The sequence below is a fragment of the Lissotriton vulgaris genome, chromosome 2_1, assembly GCF_964263255.1.
Source record: "Lissotriton vulgaris chromosome 2_1, aLisVul1.2, whole genome shotgun sequence".
Taxonomy (NCBI): domain Eukaryota; kingdom Metazoa; phylum Chordata; class Amphibia; order Caudata; family Salamandridae; genus Lissotriton; species Lissotriton vulgaris.
This window is the reverse complement of record NC_141687.1, coordinates 825,900,328-825,918,562: the sequence shown is the minus strand read 5'-3', so window position 1 is coordinate 825,918,562 and position 18,235 is coordinate 825,900,328. Positions and strand designations below refer to the sequence as shown.

The 18,235-nt window shown below is 48.5% G+C and overlaps 1 protein-coding gene across 1 annotated transcript in view; it reads right to left on the bottom strand.

The window, feature by feature from the left end:
* The window catches only part of COL6A1 (collagen type VI alpha 1 chain), a 91,945-nt gene extending 86,296 nt beyond the window's left edge, over positions 1-5,649 (bottom strand). Inside the window, exons 1-2 of the mRNA XM_086956235.1 lie at positions 5,341-5,649; positions 3,981-4,040 (exon numbers count right to left, since the gene is read on the bottom strand). Coding sequence (XP_086812361.1) covers positions 3,981-4,040; positions 5,341-5,515 — 235 coding nt within the window. The 5' untranslated portion in view covers positions 5,516-5,649. The remainder of the gene's footprint in view (positions 1-3,980; positions 4,041-5,340) is intronic.
* Between the last annotated feature and the right edge of the window lie 12,586 nt (positions 5,650-18,235).

The window sequence follows — 18,235 nt, the reverse complement described above, 5'->3', positions numbered from 1 at the left end:
TGAAGAACAGAGCAGTACTATATAGTTCATGAAACAGCACATGGCAAGACATATTCATAAATTATTGGCATGATATAGAGTCTAAGGGCCAGATGTATCAAGCCTTTAACCGGTCGCAAACGGGCCGATTTGCAGAATCAGCCTGTTTCTAAACGCTAAAACCTTTTGGGATGTATCATCCCAAAAGGCATTCGCAAAATGGGGAATCACAATTTTATTTGCGAAACCAACATACATTGCATTTTGCGATTCCATAATAGCGAATCGGTAAAATTTGCTATTATGGACTTGCGAACTTCAATGTTGATGCATCTAGCCCTATGTTTCAATGCGGCCTGCAGAAGACAGAGTTTCTTAGGGCATTCAAGCAAAAGGCTTTGATCAGAATATGAGGTGTTCTCCAACATTGTTTAGAGGCAAAAAGAAATTTCAGCTCCGAATCCAGGACTATGCATTGATGTATGTGTTTGTGTGTGTGTGTATATATATATATTTGTGAGTATATATATATTGCACACGGGCCTTATGAGAAAGGAAGAAGTGGACTCAAGCAGTTAGTAGGGGAAGGGAGGGAGGAAGGAAGGAAGGAAGGAAGGAAGGAAGGAAGGAAGGAAGGAAGGAAGGAAGGAAGGAAGGAAGGAAGGAAGGAAGGAAGGAAGGAAGGAAGGAAAGGGAGGGGAAGAGGAAAGATTAAAAAGAGGGAGAAAGGATAGAAGAGAGGGAAAGTGATGACAGAAAGGCACAGACGGGGCTTATGAGAAAGGAAGTGATTAAAGAGATGGACACAGGGGGTTAGGAGAGAAGAAATAGAGGAAGAGTAGGGGAAGGGGAAAGAAGAAGTGAAGAGAAGAAAAAAAATGTTATAGAAGTAAGAGAGAATAGGGTGAGAGAAAATAAGGAATTACTGGAAGCGAGGTGGAAGAAGGGAAGGAGGAATGAAGGAAATAAGGGAAATGAGGGGTGTGGTGAGTGAAGAAGAGAGTATCGTACAAGGGAAGAATAAGTTAAAAAGAAAGTAAGAGAAGGGTGAAGGCAGAAATAAGGTAAGACAGAAGGCAGGACGAAGAAAAGAAAGGAGCAAGACAGGGAAAAGGTAATGAGTAAGAGAGTGATGGATGAAAGGAAGAAGAAAGAAAATAAAAGGGGTGGAGGTAAGAATGAATTGAGACAAGAAGGAAGAGGTGGGGTTCACTGAAGCACAGAGGTTGTTTGGAGAAAGAGAGGAAGGAAGAGATTACAGATTGTGTTAGGAGGGACGGAATAGAGGAAGGGAATGATGGGAATGGAGAAAAGAGAAGTGAAGGGAGAGAAATGGAGTAAGGGACAGAGGAGGACACAAATTAGAGGTAGGAAGGAATAAAGGAATGGGAAAAGGAAAGAACCAGAGGGATTGAGAAAGGCTGAAGGAAGGAATGAAGGGCGAGCATAAGAAGCGGACGGGAGGGAGGACGAAGAAAATTTAAAAAAGCAAGGAAATAAGATGTGAGGAAAAAGAAAGAAAGAAAGAAAGAAAGAAAGAAAGAAAGAAAGAAAGAAAGAAAGAAAGAAAGAAAGAAAGAAAGAAAGAAAGAAAGAAAGAAAGAAAGAAAGAAAATAAATAAATACAAAAGAGGGGTCCAGGGGGTTGGAGGTAGGCTGGTGATTTGAGGAGAGGAATTGGGTGAGTAATGAGGTGATGGGCAGATAGAGTCAAAGAAGCAAATGTGGTTGATGAGGTGATTCTGTGGAGGCCCTGAGATTCAGTCTGTGAATGAATCTGCTCCTTCGACCTGAGAATCTCCTCCATGCTGAGAGTCAAATGCACGCAGAGATGCCAGTAACTCATCTAGTGACTGTATCCTGCACCGCCATCTTCGGTTGCTGGACTGTGTGTTTATAAATGTCACACCATTTTTAAACAGCACAGAAAAATGACAAAACTTCTAGAACACCACCACAAATAACATGCAACAGACCCCAACTCGCCGTGAACCAGAGAATCTGCATGCATCACTGCAACCACACACACGTGCCACTCTGCTGTATGGTGCATGCAACTCAGCCCTGTGTTTGCACTGCACCAGGGCCTTGTCTGTGAAGTACACTACTACACCACACCTGTCACAAGTCACTGCAAGTACCCCCAAAGAATAGTTTGTGGGCGTAACACAGGCCCCTGCAGCCCCCGCGGTGTGGGGGGGGCTCACCCTCCAGGGGGCCCCGTCAGCAACGCACTTCTGCTGGGGAGCTCTAGATTGAGTCCGGAGGGGGTCCCTTCACGGACCCTGCAGGAGGGGGGGGGGGGCTCAAGGTTCGTTATGCAACTAAACTCATACTATCGCTGATGCACTACCTCACAACAGGCAGTAGAGCACAGCCGCTGTCCAAGGGCGGGAGCGCCCTTCGCCGGCACAACACTGAGCAGTGCCCGCAGTAAGACTACTCACAAACCGGACTGCACCAGTATACCATGCTGCTGCATAACGTGTGTGCCGCACGGCCACCTCACCTTTATGCGCCATTATCACGACATCCACACAACATACAACATATCACTCCATTCATACAACAAACACTACAACGCAACCTCCCTTTGCACACAATACATCACAACAGCACAGCCTCCCTGTGGTGTGCAGTAAAGAGCTGCAGCTAAGCAGCACGCGGCAGGCACCATGATTACTGTTTAAGGAGGGTTTGTGAAGCGCGACATTCACTTTCCTAGAGTTTCTTGGCGCTGTAGGAAATACTGCTTTGAAAGTGCGTTAACAAGATTGTCTGTTGAGGATGTGGAAAGATTTTTATGTTTTCCAAGAGTTTGATGTGATCTCATTCTGAGCGAATATCACGCCCTCGTTTCCACATTTTTTTTGGACCTTGTTTTGGGGACTTCAAATAGGAGACAAGTTGCAGGACATACACAACAGTGCTGTCTGTACCACATACAACACAGCACCCATGCCATACAAAATATAGCACATCACTCCAGCTATACGACATACTCTGCACTTTTAGCACATACATCGCAGCACTCCATCTGAATGAGGTACTGTACACCACAACAGCTATAAGGCATTGTGCGGCCCTGCATTCTCAACTGCATACAGCACCTTTTTTTCGTGACCTTCAGGCCAGTTGTGGCTACACAACAAGCAGCACAGCACTACGGGTGCACCACGCACGCGGCATCTATAGACCTTGCATTTATACGCCATATGTCATCATATGGAAGCAATCTAGAATTGTTCTACCTCCACATCATACGTCGCAACACTGCATCTGTTCTACACCACATGCAGTACAGCCCTGCCAGTATATGGTATGCAGTACGGCACGGCACTGCACCTGTACAGTGCAGTATATAAATACGCCGTATAATGCAGCACAGAAACTATATGATAAGGCGCAGCACTTGATATAAACGGTGCACAGCACTTCACTGCATCTATATAACATCCACCACGAGGCGGGCTAACCAACACAGCACTGTCGACACCACACACAATGCCCTTTGGAGCTGTAGGACACACAGCACAGCAGTTCAGTCATATGAACGACAGCAGCACAACCGAGCACCGCCAATGGACCACACGCAGCCGCACCGTAGTCATACTACATACTACTACCATGTGCTCTTTCTGATCCTAAATTGTGGCAGCAAGGCGCACTGCATGCTGGGATGGCCATTGAGCTGTGACAGGCAGGTGGCAGTGCTGGGATGGCCATTGAGCTGTGACAGGCAGGTGGCAGTAGTGCACATGCCAAGCTGCACAACATGCCAGTGGTGCAACAAGCCCAACATGCGACATGCAAGAGCTGGAACATGCCAGGGGTGCACCGTGACAGCGGTGGGCGGCAACATGCCAGGGGGATAACACGTAACACGCCAGAAGTGCTCAGTGGAAAGGGTGCGTGAAGTGGGTGTGGAGGCAGGTGGAGTGGGTGTGATGCAAGGGGCAGCTGTGCTTCTGAGTGAGAGCAATGCAGGGGGGTCTCTTCACCTCGCGCCTCTTTGGGCACTTGACACGGCCCAGCTCCCCAAAATTCAGCATCCCCGAAACCTGGCACGTCGTGAATCATTAAAGAAAGAATGTGAGAATGAGACAGCGTCAGAGCCCAGTTCGGCGGAGAGACAGAGCAGACAGGTAGTTCCTGCAGGCGACATACGACGTCCCTTGTGGGGAGGGGGTCAGGGGAGCGCCCAAAGCTCTTGTTCTCCTCTACCGGGCTCCCTGTGGCCAGGGGTCGGCAGAGGCGCGCCTTGCATTGCAGATCGCACTAGAGAAACAACTGTAAAGAAATAATCCCAAAGCAGACCTCGCGCGCCCCCTGCTGGACACGAGGTTACCCGCTGCAATTTACAGATGCTCTGCTCGTTTCCAACCCCGTTGGACACGGAAAGACACTCCCTCTCAAAGTGCCGGAGCCCCCCTCGGAAAGTGCCGGTGCTGTTCTTCGGAGAAGTCTGAACTAGATGCACAGGAAGCGCTGTAACCAGGGGAAGCAAAGCAGAGCAGTTCTGGTATAACAGCGCTCCCGAGACTACCTTTTAATGTCCATTCAAACATATGGGGCAGATTTACAAGCCCCTTGCGCCACTTTTGCGTCACTTTTAACATGGGAAAAGTGACGCAAAAGTGGCGCAAGGGGCTTGTAAATAAGCCCCCCATGGGACTCTTGGTCAGGTCTGATATTATAACATTATATTACAGTGCTGTTGAGGAGTGTTGGTACCTCTATGAAAACATTCACCCCAACAGAACATTGCAATTCTGGTCCCATTAGAAGGGGAGCAAGTCTCCTACTTTCCGGCACTGTTCCATTAAACGCATTACAGCCCTCGTGATGGGTACTGGTGCTATCCCACTAAACTGACACCAGCCCAGCCAAGAATGTCTTAGAATCACTCATGTGAAGGCTGCACTGAGTGTCTGTCCATGGAAAGCATCGGTGCTGTTACATTATAACCCGGAGGATGACTGCAAGCACCGGGCAGCCTGTCTGGCATGGAAGTCCTTAGGGAGGGGCACCCTGCAGTGGCGGGGCCCCCACCCTCTGGGGACTCATGCCCTGCAGAGGAGAGCACGGGGCCTGTGTAGCATGGGGTGGGGTGGCTACCCTAGGGTAATAAAAAGAGCTATCTCTCTGAATATCTACTTTCTGGGGGTGTCGGGTACCCTGAAAGAGGCCCTCGGGGTTGTCACTTGGGGAGATGCTATTCTCTTAAGCACCCCGTTCTTGGGGGACTCACCCTTGCGGGTTACAATATCTGTAGGGGTCCCCTGTGCTCTGGGTGCCCTTGGCTGCCCCATCCTTTGGGGCCTGCTCTACCCCCACCCGCCCTCTGCGCCAGGCTCTTACCTTGGAAGCCCTTGCTGGGGCTGATGATGCTGGTGTCGCCCCCGGTCCCGGGCTGAGGGGGGTCTATCGGACCCTGCCCCCCCGGCCTCTGGCCGCCTGGTCTCTGCTGTGCCAGGGTGCCCTGGCAGAGCAGGCAGAGCTGCAGCAGCGTCAGCACCAAGTCTTTGCGGTACATCTTCAAGCTGTCACCAGCCTGGCATGGGGCAGGGGACAGGAGAGAGCCGAGGCAGGGGTCTGGGGCTCACAGAGGCAGGGCAGGACTAACTCCGGCGGCCGAGCCTCAGACCTGGAGAGGGAAGAGGGGAGGAACCGAGGGGGAGAGGCGAGCGGGAGCAGAGTCACTCAGGGGGAGAGGGCGGCTGCAGGGAGGGGAGTGGGACGGAAGAAGGGGCGAGAGTTAGGGTGGAGTCACGGCGTGAGGGGGGCTTAGGTGGTGGGAGGTTGGAAAAGAGAGAAGGACGCCGAGAAGAGGGAGAGGGACAAAGAGTGGGCGTGAGAAGAAGAAGGCAGGGGAGAGGAAAGAATGGGACGATTGGGAGGGAGGGAGGGAGGGATAAGGGTGGAAAGAGCGCGGAGTGAAGGGAGTTAGGGAGAGTAGCGCTGCGCAATGGGTCCAATAAATACTACACGGTGTAGTGTAACTCCATTCCAGAGCGACGTGGAGCGGTCCACTGCCCCGGCGGCCTCAGGGGTGCGGCGGCCTCAGGGGTGCGTGTTTCTCCTACTAGTGGGGGCGGGTGGCTGAGGAGCCCTAGCACGGAGGCCAGTGAAGAGGGGGGTCAGGGTGTTTGGAAGTGGAACAGAGCCAGAGGCCACCAAATCCCTGCCAGGGGCCGCCACGCAAATATGTATCGATCCTCAGAGGATTATTATATTAAGGATTTATATTGGCGTGGTGGCCCCTGGGATTTGGTGGCCCTGTGCAGGTGCACAGCTGGCACATGCCTAAGACCGCCCCTGCCTACATCTCTCCAATATAGATGAGGCCAAAAATGAGCAGCTCTGTACGCTCCCATCCGAGATCTCAAACATAATCTCGTCGGGCCTGGGTTGGAGCAGGGGTTGGTTTCAACTTCCTATCTCTGGCTTCGTAGCGTGTTCGGGTTGCGCTCCCTCATAGGCCCTCGATTGTCCTCACGTTCTCTTACCTGTGTCCCCTCTGCCTCCAGGGGCCCCAGGGACCTTTCCTCGGATTCAAAGGTGGTCATTGCCCTTCCTGGAATATTCAGTGACTCCGGCATCTTATTATCTCACTTCATTTGCTGGCACTTTCTTACACAATGAAATGTTCCATGACAGCCAATTCAGCGCTTAATTTGTGCCGGGGCCCTCGTCAAGAGGCGACTCACTGCAGCTTGCACTTCTAATTGCCCCTAAAAGTGCAGCCAGAGACGGAACCAACACACCCTAGAAGTATGGCATTTCAGACTACTCCAGACCCCAAAGCTACACTAATAGCCTGGGCAGCAGATAATACTAATTTTTAATGTGCATTGAAAAAATAAACAACTGTTGCTGTGTTAATCTGTAATTTAGATAAAAAAGTGCAGACTGTTGTAAGCACCGGAAACCACAAATTAAGCACGAGCCAGCCGCTCTCCTCTCAGCTGCAGATGTCCTCATGCCTTTTATTTTTACGACGGTCCATGGCCCGCTCTCCAAGGGTGTCCGGAACTTCCATCCCAGATGTCGGTGTCTAATGAGGACCAGGTCCTCATTTGAAGCTTAGGAGCTTGAGCCCTTCGGTCTTTCCTCGAACGGTCATTGGTGTCTTTTCACCGCTGCCGTGTCTTATCTACGGGTGAGCGTAACTTGCGGAGTTACGCATTACAAACTTCGCGAGATTCCGTGGAGTTCAGAAAATACGCACGTTGCACTGCTCAAGCTCCAATTTAGAACTAGAGGACTGACAAATCAGAGCAAATGTCACCATGTGGTGTGCAAGATCACGTAGACCTTTGAGTTGATTTTGCTGACACTAAAATAAAATAAGATTCTTGAGGGGCAGTAAATCTACTTTAGAAGTATCCCTCTGACTGCGATCACCTGCGTTAGGGGATGGCACATCTCACTCGCATTTCTGGAGCCGTTTGGAGGAAAAATTCAGCCTCTCGGTGATTGATAGTATTTGGCCAGAACTCCACCTTACAAGAGAATCGCGGGGTCGCTGAACTCCCCCAGTTTTGCGGGCAGAATGACCCATTCCACCCACCCCTAGTCTTATAAATGTCCCGAGGTGCTGGACGCCAGGTGAACCCATCCAGGAGGCTGTCTCGTGTCCATTTCTCGAATCTATATGCTCCGAGCAAGTATTGAGAGGTGCTATAGGGTGTCTTTGAATAAACACTCAAGAAACCGTGTAGATACCAGTCAAGGTCTTCCTCTTGGTCTACACCAATGTGGAAACCCATTCTCAGAATAATCATAAATGGTTTCACCTCACCTTTCGCTTGTGGCCACTGTGGCATTATCTTCTTATGTCTGAACCCAGGAGGTCTCGATATTCTTTGAACTCTGACCTTTGACATGGAAGCCCATTGTTTGTTATGATCTCTAAAGGAAGCCCACATGTTGCAAATTTCTTTTCCGACAGTGGCTGCACATTCTAGAATGCCGTAAACGAGATTGTTTAAACTACCAGATGCTTTGAATGCCAATCCATCATTACCATTGTCATTCCGTCATCCGATAAGCTGTCAATGTCCATAGTGATCCTGATTGACGGCTGAAGGGCATGCAGCTCCTCTGGAAATCTGGCAGACATGGCGAGTCTTCAGCATCGCCTCTACTGCACTGTTCATCCCGAGGAACCATATCTTTTCCCTTAGTACGGACTTAGTTTTGACTATGCCTTGGTGACCTTGATGCTCAAGCTTAATGACCCACTTCCACAACAGCTGTAGCACCACAGTGCATCGCCCTCCTAGGAGAAGGCCCTCCCCTGGGGTGCTGAGCTCATGTCTTACTGTCCACAGATGCATCATTATCAGCTTGTCAGTCCGAGAGGTTTTTATTGGCCATGCCCCCTTTCTCACCACTCTTCAAATGCGCCTCCTGACGCACTACTAGTTGGGGGATGAAGTCCCCTTGGCTACTGAGGGTCCTTGGGGGCCAACTACCCCGGCTGTCTCCAGGGCAGCGGGGTAGCTCCGTGGCCCCTGCAAATCTGTTATTTCAGCCCCGCGGAGGTGGCAGTCCCCAGCACATGGGGGGCCAAGCGGAGCACCCTGCATGTGCATACTATAGTGCCTCAGGGAGGTGGCAGTCCGAGGGGCAGCAGAGGAACCCTGCAGCTCCCCCACACTTTTACTTCATTATTAAATAATGTATGTGCCCCAGGGAGATGGCCATCCCTGGGGCTATGGAAAAGCCTATGAGGGGTACTCAATGAGCCCCCTCCTTGATTAACCTCATGCCCCCAGGATTTGGCCCACCCATATGCTGCAGAAAAAAGACACCCGGGAGCCTGCATGTCTATTTTTAAACTTTTTGCGGATCCACCCACAAATGTGCGGCAAAATAAAACAAATGCCTTTTATCCCCAGCGGGGATACTTCAAAAAGAATCAAGGGGAAAGGGTGGAAGTCCCCCGCACAAGGAGTAGAGGAGAATTGTTGACCTAGTCAGCATCAAGAGATCAATCAAAAGATCAATCTTGGAAGCTGCACAGGAGCTCAGGAAAATTGTACAAAGCAGGTTATTCCCCGACCCACGAAGCAGATACGAAGCATGTGAGAAAGATTAGGAACACCTTAAGGACTTCCTCCTTTCTCCTTTGTATTTTCCCATGATGTCGCACAAAGAGCAGGATGAGGCACATGTTGAAGCGTTACAAACTCTACTGACAGACCATAATATAATTAGCTACAACTCACTTGCAAGAAATCACAGAACTGTTACTTTCTCCAGTGGTATGTTGACATACACAGGTAATAATGGAAGAAGAAACAGCAATCTGCCCTGAGGCAGCTAAGGGTAAAGGTCAGCAATCGCAGCCCTGTACATGTTCACTGTGGACAAACAACTGATTATGGTTTGCAAAACCCTTTCCCTGGTAAAAAGCTAACTCTGGAACTAGGGGGTGGAAACAAGAATAAGCCCGGAGTATTGGTGGTGGCCCTTGAACCGGAAGACACCAAAAGTGAAAGTGAGTCAGTACACAGTACTAAAAACCTAGATATGCGGGTGCTGAGATTCAGTGTAGTCAATGCAGAATCTATGCAGTGGAGAAGCTCGCGCTAGCCTCCATGCCACTATCCACAAGAAGAATAGGAAGTGATGCACCTGAGCAAGTAAGCAAATGTATGACATGTCAAAATGGAAAAAGTGTCTCTACAGTGATTCTGATTTGCTAACTTGAACTTGATCATCATTGGTCTGTAGCTCAATTCCTTTTGGCATGCAATAGAAGGTGCAGTTCAATTTACACTAGAGATCGTGTCCTAAGAAACAGACAGGACTCAAATCGCACACCACCACAAATTGGTGTTGATCATGAAAGGTTCCTATTTTCACTGGTACTTCTTCTGTCAAAGGGTTTGCCATTCGCTTGTTGGCAACTCCTACAATTTGAATCGATTTTCCAGAGAGGGGTAGGTGTGGGACTACTGCAGTTCTCACAGTAGAATGGGTAGCTCCAGTATCAATTAAGAATGTAATGGGATGACCACCTACGGTCCACTCTGATTCACCTGTAAGACTGCTCCAAGAGTACAGTCTTCCATCCCCATCAGGCACCGTCATTGTGACAAGTCCTAATCAAGTCCATTCAATGCTTCCATAAAGGGATTCTGATGGTACGCTCAATTATTTGCTGAATTCTCAGAGGTTGTGGCACTTGCACTAATTGATTTTGACTCCCCCCATTGTAAGATCTTAGTCTTGTTACAGTGTTTATCACATCTGGCACTCTCACTAGCCCTCCCTCTTGCATCTGATTCACTGGATTTAATTGACACTCGTGCTTCCAATGCCTGATTTTGTGGCAAAAATGGCAAGTGGTCGTTTTCTTTAACGTGGCAACGTCTATTCCTGTTTTGGGGTCTATAGGGTCACCCTTTCCTCTCACCTGTCCAGATGTGTTCGGAACGTTCATAACCCCTCCTTGAGCATTCCCCTGATTTTGACCTATTGTACCTCCATTTGTCTGTGCCTGATCAACTCTTTGTGCATTCCACATTTGAACCAGCATCAACTTGTCCTTTATCCTCCTATGCTTGGAATCCACCTCATCACTCCAATGCCTGGCATACTGTAGAATTTCATCAACTGACTTTTTTTGCCAGCATATCAAACTCTGCTGAATCATAAGGCTCATCTCTGGTTTCAATCTCATCACAAAATTGGAAACAAACTGTCCCATGTCTTTGGGCCCAAGTGTATTTGAAGTCGAAGTTAGGGAAATTTATAAAGCGCACGTATACCAAAAAGGTTTCATGGTGCTAAGGCAGTCGGCAGCAGACAAGGTGACAATTAGACCTCAAAAGCATTAATGAATAACCAGGTCTTCAAACCTTTGCAGAACTCCAAGTAGGATTGAGAAAATCAAAGATTGTCAGGGAGAGAGTTCCAAAATCGGGGAGCCTGGAAGGAGAAACTCGACCCCCCCATGTTTCTTCCTAACAAAACGAGGAACAACCAAGAGATTCTTGGAGAAACACCGTAAATTCCTAGAAGGAGAATAAGTTAAAAGCCTAGAAGCAACGTAGAAGGGAGCTAAGCCCGCTAATGATTTAAAAATAAGACACCCTAATTTAAATAGGCATCTATGAACCACCGGTAGCCAATCCAGTTGCCTCAGCAGCGGAAGGGCATGATAGAATCTGGACCGGTTATAAATCAGCCTTGCCGCCTGATTTTGAATGAGCCTGAGTCGGCGTAGTTCATAGGCCGGAATACCAATGTAAAGAGAATTGGCATAATCGATCTGGGAAATAACCAGGGCGAGAAGGATAGCCTTAAGAGCCTCAATGGTGAAGAAATGGGAGACCTTGCGAATAGTGCGGAGGCATAAAAAGCAAGGAGAGGCGATCATACTAATCTGTGTGTGCATTGAAAGATCGTCACTGATTTTAATGCCCAGACTCTTCACTGACTTAACAGGAGAGGGGGCAGGTCCAAGGGAAGGGGGCCAAAAATTAGAAGACCAGGGATTGGATGAGCCTCGGAACAAGACTAACTCAGTCTTGTCGGGATTTAACTTTACATGGTTTAAGCTCATCCAGTCCTGGATTAACATCATTGTGTTTTGAAAATGGGAAATAGATTGAGGAGAGGAAGAAAAGGAAAAAATAAGTTGAAGGTCATCAGCGTAGTTAAACACTGTGACCTCCCGATTACGTAAAGCCAAGATTAAAGGAAAAATGTAAAGATTGAAGAGAATAGGGGAAAGAGCAGAGCCTTGGAGGACACCACAAGAGACTGTACGAAAAGTAGACGAAAAAGGGGAAAGCTGAACCGCCTGTTGGCGGTTCTCCAGGAATGAAGAAACCCAGCTCAAGGCCACATTGGAGATGCCAGCTGCCTGGACACGGCCAACCAAAAAGTGGTGGTCGACCGTGTCAAAGGCCGCCGAGAGATCGAGAAGTACAAGGGCCTGAGTAGATCCACGGGCGGCAGAGACTCTCAGCTCATCCAGCACTGCAAGAGTGACCGTTTCCATAGAATGAGTAGGACGGAAACCAGCCTGATAAGGGTTTAAGTAGTCAGAGGCCTCTATAAAAGAGCTAAGGTCGTTGGTGACATGTTTCTCCAAGACCTTACCCAAAAAGGGAAGTAGTGAGATGGGTCGAAAGTTGGAAGAGATAGTTGGATCAGCTCCCACCTTTTTCAACACTGGAACGATCGTCGCTGATTTAAAAAGATTAGGGACGACGCCCAAGGCCAGAGATTTATGAAGGAGAGTAAGCGGTAGACCGACACAGATCGAAAAAATCTCACGGAGGATATGTGAAGGACAACTATCAGTGGGAGAGCCAGATTTAGTGGAGCTCACCAAACTGAGAAAATTCTCTGTCAGTATGGGCGGAAAGTGTGAGTAGAAATGTATACTAAGAGGGGGAGAGGGAGAAACGAAAGAGGGGGAGGGAGGAGAAATATGGAATTGAATACTGGAAATTTTGGTGAAAAAATAATCATGGAGGGAATCACACAAATCCTGAGAGGGAAAAGGTTCAGCGGTTACTCGATCGAGTTTAGTAGGACTGTTGAGAACGGAGAAAATTTTCTTGGGCTTATTAGGGGATGATAAAATCATTACGGAAAAATATTGGGTTTTATCAGTAAGAATGTCATTTTTATATTCCCTAAGAATGGTGGAATAGATGGTTTTATCAGTGGGATCATAGTGCCGGCGCCACTTTTGTTCAGCCTGTCTAAGCTGAATGTTTCTTGGCTTGTAGAGAGGGGGTAAACCAGCTCTGCGCGTCATGAGGACGCTTAAGCCGAATCGATCTCCAAGGGACCAGTTCATCACAAGATGAGATGAGCCAAGAGGTAATGGCCAGAGCCAGGTCCTGGAGAGAGGAGTCTGGGTTATCAGCATAGGGTGGAAAGCGAGGAGCAAAGAGAGTCAATATTAACTCGACCCAAGTTTCTCACTTTGACATTGGTGGGTAAACGGGAACTCGTCACAGGTTTTAATAGCAGGGAAAAAGAGACTGAGTAATGGTCAGACCACAAACAAGGAGAGACTGAGAGTGAAGAGATATCCAAATTTGCCGACCAAATTTGGTCCAAAATATGGCCAAGCTTGTGGGTCGGTGAATGAACCGGATCACTGACAGAATATCGCGGAGCAAAATATCGACCTGTCAAAATATCGCGGAAAAAATATAGAATGCCAGAATATCGACTTCCTATCTTCAAACAGGTAAGTACAAAAATATCGACTCCAAAATATCGTTGTAAAAAATATAGACAGTCAAAATATCGACTTTTTTAAATGTCTTAAAAGTAATTTAAAAGTAATAAATTAAAAATATAATTAATTCAAACATACTTAAAATACTTAAATAAACTTAAAATTAATAAATAATTAATGTAACTTAAAACATTTTTTTAAATAATTTTAATACATATATATATATATATATTACCTACTGGCGGTCGCCAGTAGGTATATATAGTTAGGATTTTTTCTCTATGGAACTTTTGAAAATTCTATGTCTAATAACTTTGGCGTTTGTGGACGGAATCGGCTGAAATTTTCAGGAAAATGGCACATTTTGTTTCTGAGCAGCCCCTAAAAATTTGGGGGGGTTTCGTCAAGGGGGGGCCGAGAAAAAAGGGGGGTCCCAAAACGCGTTTTTAACATTGAGTTTTCCATAGGGCGTTTGGCCTCACTTTTAGCTCGAACGGCTGATTGGATTTGCACGAAACTTGGCAAAATTGTAGGGACTGTTAGCCCGATGTGCCTTTGCTGGGTCTCAATATATGTGCTCCAGTGGATTTTGAGAAATTAACATTTTAAAAAACAGATATATCTGTGACAGCGTCCCGGATAGCGCACCAGTTCGCGTACTTTTCGCGTAACGGAGCTTTGCGAAGCGAAGCTGATTGGCTCTCCGGTGTCTGTCAACATTCTAAACAGTCCGGAGCGGCCGCCATCTTGTCTCTCAGTAGGATCCAGAGACAAGAGGAGGAGAAAAACGAAGGGGGAATTTAATGAAAGGGGGCAAGGTAGACCCTTTTTGACCCCCTAGGAATGATGTTGGGGTTATTAAAGGGTCCCGTGGGGCAAATAAAAAAATATTGATTTTTTGCGGTAGAAGCGCTTTCCGGTTCGCGAACCGGGTAGTGAACCGGGACGCGAAACGGGAATTCGCCATTTTGTGTTTCGATTTAATTAAATTAGAAGATGGAGGAAAAACAATGTTAGAAATGGGTATAAGGGGGTACGGGAGACGTATCCTGACCCCCTATGTTTTCTGAGGGTTGCTGAGGAGGCTCATATATGTAGATACTTATCTTCCAGCGGCTGCGCGTGAGCGTTTTTTTTTTTTTTTTGCTGCGTGACGTCTGTTAACGTTCGATTCGAAGGAAATCAGGAAGTGTTGACCGCCATTTTGACACTGCGAGTAAATATATTGTTAAAAATAATTGTTATAAATGAATCCGTATTGATAAACATTGTCTGCGCCATCTTGCTTTTTTTCCAATGCCACACTTTTGTCGTGCACGGCAGCCATTTTAGATGCCTTGACCAGACCCACTCTCTGCACGCCGCCGATCGTGACGTCTGTTAACGTTCGATTCGAAGGAAATCAGGAAGTGTTGACCGCCATTTTGACACTGCGAGTAAATATATTGTTAAAAATAATTGTTATAAATGAATTCGTATTGATAAACATTGTCTGTGCCATCTTGCTTTTTTTCCAATGCCACACTTTTGTCGTGCACGGCAGCCATTTTAGATGCCTTGACCAGACCCACTCTCTGCACGCCGCCGATCCTCAGCATGGCTCCCCACCCTCGCAAGCATCTCCCCCACGCACTGGTCACCCCCGCTCTCTGTCTTATGCATGGGCCATAAACCTCCCCCCATCTGCGCTGCTCTTCCCTGAGAATCACACCCTGAACGGGCCTCCCCAGGTGGAGGCTCGTCTGCTGTAGTGGGGCGCCCCTTTACCGTTTCAGTTGCCATTCCGCCCGCTTTTGCTACACTGTGCCTCATCCGCCATTCAGCTGTTTACCGCCCGCTCTTGCGGCTACAGCGTCTCGCTCACCATGTAGTTGAGTTGCGCCCACTCTTGTGGTGCAGTGATAGGCGGCTGCCACAGGACTCTTAAAATGGCGGCCGGCTCTTCGGATTTGGGCCTGGTCCACTAAAATGGCCCTGGGACACCTTGGAACTCGGACGCTTGTCTGCTAGGGCTTGGGCTCCATTCTCGAAAGCGTCCCCTCAGCCTTGAAGATTCTACAAAAGTCTTGGGGGCCCCCGACTCCCGCAGGCTTCCGGTGGGGAGCGGCTGCCATGATTGCTTGCGGAATGGCCACGATGGAGCTACGAGATGGTGGTGCTCTCATGCTGACGCCAGCTTCAGTCTGAAACATCCAGAAACACTGTAGACTATCAATTCGATGAGTTCCGGTGGAGCCCCAACGTGACCCGGTAGGGAAGAACTTGCCCTCCCCTTTTTTAAGTGATGGTTCTTGTTGCCTGTCCCCTCTGTTGTCATCTAACAGAACCTTTTTTGATTGCCGAGTGAGAAAAAAAAGGTGGGTCTTTCATCGTTTGGGAAAAAAAATGTTTTAATCCAATGAAAAGTGTTATTTTTAGGTCATATGATCAAGCCTTCCATCATTAGGAAACCAAAAGTAAAATGAACCAATGAAAAGTTTTATAAACAAGTCACATGACCTGTTATGCGGCTTTGGGCTATAAAAAGCGTACAAAACCTGTTGGCCCATGAGGCGGCGTCAGTAGCGGACCGATGTGCGAATAGGCCGAAGGCAGCACAACGCGCCGAGATCCGGTTGGCACCGAGGTGGTGTCCAGCAAGTTGCACTGGTGTGGCCATCCTACAATGCTGCGCCGAAAGACGGCGTGGGGTGCCCGGGGGGAGGCGGCGCGAACGGCTCTCTTCCGCCTCCCCAGGTGGAGGCACCTCATCTGCAGTGCGGCGCCCCATAGGGTTTCACACGCCGTCCAGCCGAGTTGCGCCCGCACTTGCTGCTACAGTAGGCCGAAGGCAGCACAACGCGCCGAGATCCGGATGGCACCGAGGTGGTGTCCAGCAAGTTGCCGCACTGGTGTTGCCATCCTACAATGCTGCGCCGAAAGACGGCGTGTCCAGCTGAGTTGCGGTGACTCTTGCTGCTACAGTACGCCGAAGGCAGCACAACGCGCCGAGATCCGGATGGCACCGAGGTGGTGTGGGGCGCCCCTTATCTTTTCACTCGCCGTCCAGCTGAGTTGCGTCCGCACTTGCTGCTACAGTAGGCCGAAGGCAGCGCCGAGATCCTGATGGCACCGAGGTGGTGTCCAGCAAGTTGCCGCACTGGTGTGGCCATCCTACAATGCGGTGCCGAAAGACGGCGTGTCCAGCTGAGTTGCGGTCACTCTTGCTGCTACAGTACGCCGAAGGCAGCACAACGCGACGAGATCTGGATGGCACCGAGGTGGTGTCCAGCAAGTTGCCGCACTGGTGTGGCCATCCTACAATGCTGCGCCGAAAGACGGCGTGTCAGCTGAGTTTCTCCGCTCTTGCGGTACAGTGACTCGAACGCGCCGAGATCCGGATGGCATCGAGGTGGTGTCCAGTAAGTTTCACTGGTGTGGCCATCCTACAATGCTGCGCCGAAAGACGGCGTGGGGTGCCCGGGGGTGGGGGGGGAGGCAGCGCAAACGGCCCTCTCCCTCCTCCCCAGGTGGAGGCACCTCATCTGCAGTGGGGTGCTTCTTAGCGTTTCACTCGCCTTTCAGCTGAGTTCCGCCCACTCTTGGTGCACAGTGCCTCACCCCCCATCCAGCTGAGTTGCGCCCGCTCTTGCGGCTACAGCGTCTCGCCCACCATCCAGCTGAATTGCGGCTACTCTTGTGGTGCAGCGATAGCCAGCTGCAACAAGACTCTGAAAATGGCGTCCAGCTCTTTGGATTTGGGCCTAGTCCACTAAAATGGCTCTGGGACACCTTGGAACTCGAACGCTTGCCTGCTAGGGCATGGGCCCCATTCACGAAAGCGTCCCCTCTTTTGACTGATTGTTCTTGTTGCCTATTTCTTCTGTTGCCATTTAACGGAACATTTTTGGACTGCCGAAAATGGTTCTGGTCCGCCCGCTGGTTGGTGGAGACATTTTGAGTATATCCTGGACCTGCCCGGCCTCGCCCAAAATGACGCCGGTATAAATGGGACTCGTAACTCCTTGTTGTGTACTGGTTGCCCAACCTTGATATCACGAGATACGTATGCAGTTTTGAAGCACATGGCGGGCGGGGACGAGAATTGATTGAACATTTTGACATCCCTATTGATATTAAGTTCTGATGTGTTATTGATTACTGTACTATTGAAAGTTCGAATTAACGTCGCCCATGGTACTTGCCCGCAAATGTATATCTAGATAATTTTTTTGTAACTGGCCCTGTCGTACTTTAATTATAAAATGTACGTCCACCGATTCCGCAAATGTTAGACACCTTACTTCTTACAACCTAATGGCCCGCCCGTTACGTTCTTCTACAGTGTAAATGTGCCCTCATCATATACGATTCCAGTTTGCTCCGTGGCCGGCCCACGTGGTTATAGGCCCGTATTTGTATACTGACATTTTCACAATAAAGGTTTTTTTTTAAAAACATGGTAGTAGTACCTACATTGGTAAAGTTTTGAATAATAGCCACTGTTTTCAAATCAGTAAAAGGCAAGTGAAATAAAGCAGTCCAATTACATGACTGTTAAAAGGTATAATACGCAGGAACGCAGTAAAGAAAAATGGTCAAGGGCTGTTGAGTTTTCTACTCCTGCAACATAAAGTGATCGATAAGAATCTGATATTCATGCCTATCAGGAACTAAGACAGCAGGCCGAGCCTCTTTTGCTCAACGGCTCCCTCATGGGATGAAGAAACGCCCTTTTTCTCGAAAAAGGAATATTTTACATGCAGGACAGTTGTAAATTTCCCGGGAAAATACATTAGCCTGGAACATTGTTAGTGATAAACTGTAAATGCATCTGGGTCCTTTGTGCTACAAGTCAGAGTGAGAAAAAAAAAGGTGGGGCTTTCATCATTTGGGAAAAAAAAAATGTTCGAAAGCAATGAAAAGCGTTATTTTTAGGTCATATGACCAAGCCTTTCATCATTAGAATAACAAAAGTAAAATGAACCAATGAAAAGTTTTATTAACAAGTCACATGACCTGTTATGCTTGCGTTACGCGCTGCGCGCCGTGCTC